We start from the raw sequence: 4067 nt of genomic DNA, 5'->3' as shown, positions 1-4067 counted from the left end.
CAAACAAAGTGTAGAAGTGTGACGTACCTCGCCACTTTGTTTTAGCTGCGAAAATGACGAAAAGAGCCTGTCCGTTCCCCGAGACCTTCTCCTCCCAGTACAAAGTACACATCCGACAACAGGAGCTCAACAACCTCGGCGTGTTTGGGAACAAATACCGGCAGGAAACCTACGGTGAGTCCGAGCTAGCGACGCGAAATGTTTGTCAGCGCCGCCCCGTTGTTCATCTTCCAAAATGTCCTCCATGTGTTGACAGCGATGGGTCTTAATGTGTGTGTTCGTGTTCACCAAACGTTTACTCGTCACACAACTAGTGTTGTGTCGTTAGTTTGACACGGTTTGCACGGCTAATGGCCTCGGAGCTAACACTATGAAGTTAACATATAGTCTGCGGTGAGTCACGTGTGCTTGTCTCTTGTCTTTCCCCAGAGAAGACAAAGAACTTGCTCTTCATGGGAGCCAAGGCTGTGATGGGCAGACTCTGGACCGGGGAGGAGAAGACCACCGAGCCCCAGGCAGCAGGACCAGCGGAGACCCCCTCCTGTAGCCAGACCCTGCTGAGAGGACAGACACTGATCGGACACGACGGGAGACTGACGCGAGTCAACGCTGCGGCAGGTGAGAGAGACACAGGTGGAAGGGGTTTACACAATCTGAGCAAACTGCATGGACTCATCTGGACCCGGAAACACTGGACAGCAACGTGAGAGAAAAGTTCTGATGAGTGAAACCAGAACTTTGTCATAGTCCCGATTCCAGGGGCCTCATCCTTTCGGGCACAGCTAGAGAAACGCTTCAGTGGGATTCATACAATAAGAAATATAATAAACTGGCACTCGGTGATGTGCATACCTCCAACAAGGAGGCACATTATTATTTGGATCTGCAATAAATATCACTTTCAAGGATCTAAGTCTCCTAAATAGACGGCTCGCAGTTTTGCAATGTTTAAGAAAGTGAAATGAAGTGCTGGACCAGCCATTTTGGTAAAGATCCATGGCACATGTCACATCCTTCCACTACACGTTGTTGAGTCCGTTTCATAGTTTTGCGTAATCCTGCTGACAATTAGACAAACCAGCAGACATGGGTGAAAACATAACCTCCTGGCTCCTACAAAAGTACAAAGACGTGAGCGCAGTGAAGTGACTGATCTTAGAATCGAGGTGTTGCATATCAAAATAAGTATTGGGAGTCGCATAGAATGGAAGTAGATTCTTTGGAGTAACTGGGTCATACACACTCTCCTTGCAAAACATAAAGTAAGAGTATCCAGCAGTCTTCAGGGAACAACCTAGTGGAAATGCTTTGTGAACCATGTAAAGATTGTGATTATGATGGCCATCAAACAGCTGACGTAACAGTTTGACCACAACTTGTTCTGTAATAGATCACAGAAAAGGGTGCACCAAGAAGTTCATAATTATACCCAAACTTATTATGATGTTGTGGTTAAAATCATATCAAGCAATGACGAACCTTTTCTTTGATTTACTCCATACAATATACTTACTATTCATTAAAGGATCTTCACATCTTTTGAAGTTTATTAATAGAATGCTCGCACTGCCAGATTCACATTGGAAACATTATTGGTCGCTGTAAAGATTCCTTCTTCTAGCAAAAATCACGGCATGTGGTGCTTTATTGGGGGAGAACTTTTGGCACAATAAGTAATATGACACTGAAAGCTGCTCAGCACACACGGGATGTGTCTTTCAAAACTGCTGATTCGAATTTTCTCGTCTGAAATCAAAGGGGGTCAGGACACCAGAACACTTTCTTTTCCCAAAATAGCAGCTTTTAGAGAAGCTTGGAAAAGGGCAAATGGTGCCTCTTTCATTCCCACTCCTCATCGCAGACCAGTTTTTGCTCTGACTCTGGTGAGACAAAATCTCCAGTAAGTGTGTAACTGACTGACAGCAGTAGTTTTAATTGTCAAGATCAGGTCGGCAAGTTCAAGAGTAATGTGGAACTGTGGATCAGTTAAAAATAAGTTGTTGAAAACCAGTGTTTATCTCCAATATTCACTGTGGAAACTTTTTAAATTTCAAGAATTCTGAAGAAAGTCTGGTGTAATTGGTACAGCAGCAGCTCTCCTGGTTCAGGAAGCCGGGGATCATGGGTAATCTTCACTGTTCAGTTGTTTTTCAGATAAGTGAGTGGGACATCTCAGTCAGAGCTCCAGTGAAGACATTGATACGCTTTGTTTTTCTCGACATGAAAAGCATTAAATCACAAGCAGACACTGAGCCGAACAGAATCAGATGCCAGTGTGTCTGCAGAGGGCGCTGTTACTCAGCAAGTTTTTTATATGGTGACAAGCCAGTGTACACCATACCCCAAAACAAAATGTGTTTATTGGTTTTTGCTTTTTCCAGCAGATGTCAGCATTGGCAAAGGATGATAAGTTTTGGCTTTAAACTGGGTGCTTTGCTAAATGCTAATCCATTGTGCCATGTGGCTGTGAACCTTGTGTCTAGGTGCACCTGTGGTCCCTGCAGGCTGCTGTGTTTGTCAGAAGAGCCAAGGCGCCAGGACTCCGTGCTCCCAGTGTGACCGTCCAGCGTGTTCCTCCTGTACCCGCCAGTGCTCCAGCTGCTCCAGCCCCTGCTGCTCTGTCTGCACCATCATAGAGTGAGTCACTTGGGATTGCCTTGTCACCCCATTTCCCAAAGCACCTCAACATTGTTGAATTTCAATAAATGTTATCTACATCAATATAACTGCCAACTTTCAGTTGACCCAAAAACCACAGGACACACCAAACTTCTCCTTTTTATTACTAGGATTTTCTTAATCATCTAATCCAGGCAGGAAAATATTGTCCTTAAACATCACGTCACAAGCCAGAATCCAGCTTCAGGGTTTTTTCCCTAGACGCCAAATAATCGGAAGATGCCTTTAACCTGAGAGACGGTGCAGGGGTGCTGAGGTTAATTAGGTGTCAGTTGGAAACAACTTGCTTTGACAAAGCCACAACGTGTTTAAACACAGGCTGTTTTTCATCTGTTCTGCGAAATAATTTAGCTTGAGCTTGAAATCCATAACTTTACCTTTAGCAATGTTATTTTTTAAAAGATTATTGTATTATCCATTGTGTAAAATCATCTCAACAGTAAATAGTATTTCATGCTGTAAAGTAAACACAGTAGAGTAGAAAGTACAATATTTCCTGTTGAAATGTAGAGGACTCATTTCTCTAAACCTTGGTTCCTTATCATCTTTGGCTGCAGGGGCAAAAGTTGAAAGCACAGTTCTACAGGTGAATTTGAAGGTGAAAGCAGTTGGCGCGAGAAACTATTTAATTGAGTGTTTCTTAAGTAAGACGAGGCACCTCCCATCTTTCAAACCTGCAGGTTGGACTGAGTTACTTACTTGGAAGATCTGTTCATGACGTCAAAGTTTAGGTCAACTTACAGTGTTTATGTATCATATTTTTCACCTGTAGGATTCAGGGTTAAGGTTATGAGCAAAAATTTGAATATAATTTTGTTAATACTTAATCGCCTGAAACCAAGAATCATGTCTTTGTAATCTTGGAATAAACCCTTTAGATCTGTATTGCGTCCCCAGAAAGGACAAATGACTGGCTCTAGCGAGTGCCTCTCCTCCGTGCTTGGGAGAGAAGTGAAGGGTTTTCAGTTTAACCACTAGATGCCACTGAATCCTAAGCACTGGCCCTTAGAGAGTGAAACCCCAACTGGGTGAATGTGAAGTCGTTTTGAACAGTGTAATGGTCCAACTTCTCTAAAACAATTTCTGTCGGTTAATAATCAATGATGATATTGTATAATTAATTGAATAACTTTTTTTTTTATCCTCACAGTTACAGCGGACAATATGAAGAGGTACTGTGCTGCAGCTGCTCGACATAAAGGACTGATCAGGAGTTTATGCTTGACGATGTATCTAATGTACATGTAGTTAACTCACATAAGATATTACTAAGATTACATTTTATACCTGTGCTGTTTTTTTTAACGATATGATCCAAATCTTTATTGTATATGTGTAAATGTATTCCCTTTTCAAAATTAACTGAAATAAACTTGAACCATTTTGTA

At 42.3% G+C, this 4067-nt stretch overlaps 1 protein-coding gene across 1 annotated transcript; it reads left to right on the top strand.

Annotated features, from left to right (window-relative positions):
• Positions 1–4067, top strand: siva1 (SIVA1, apoptosis-inducing factor). The gene is made up of 4 exons (XM_061082823.1): positions 1–174; positions 430–618; positions 2484–2637; positions 3830–4067. Exons 1-4 carry the CDS (start codon positions 54–56, stop codon positions 3876–3878), a joined length of 513 nt encoding a protein of 170 aa, XP_060938806.1. The 5' UTR covers positions 1–53; the 3' UTR covers positions 3879–4067.

The sequence above is a fragment of the Limanda limanda genome, chromosome 12, assembly GCF_963576545.1.
Source record: "Limanda limanda chromosome 12, fLimLim1.1, whole genome shotgun sequence".
Classification (NCBI taxonomy): Eukaryota; Metazoa; Chordata; class Actinopteri; order Pleuronectiformes; family Pleuronectidae; genus Limanda; species Limanda limanda.
This window is presented reverse-complemented; position numbering and strand designations above follow the sequence as displayed.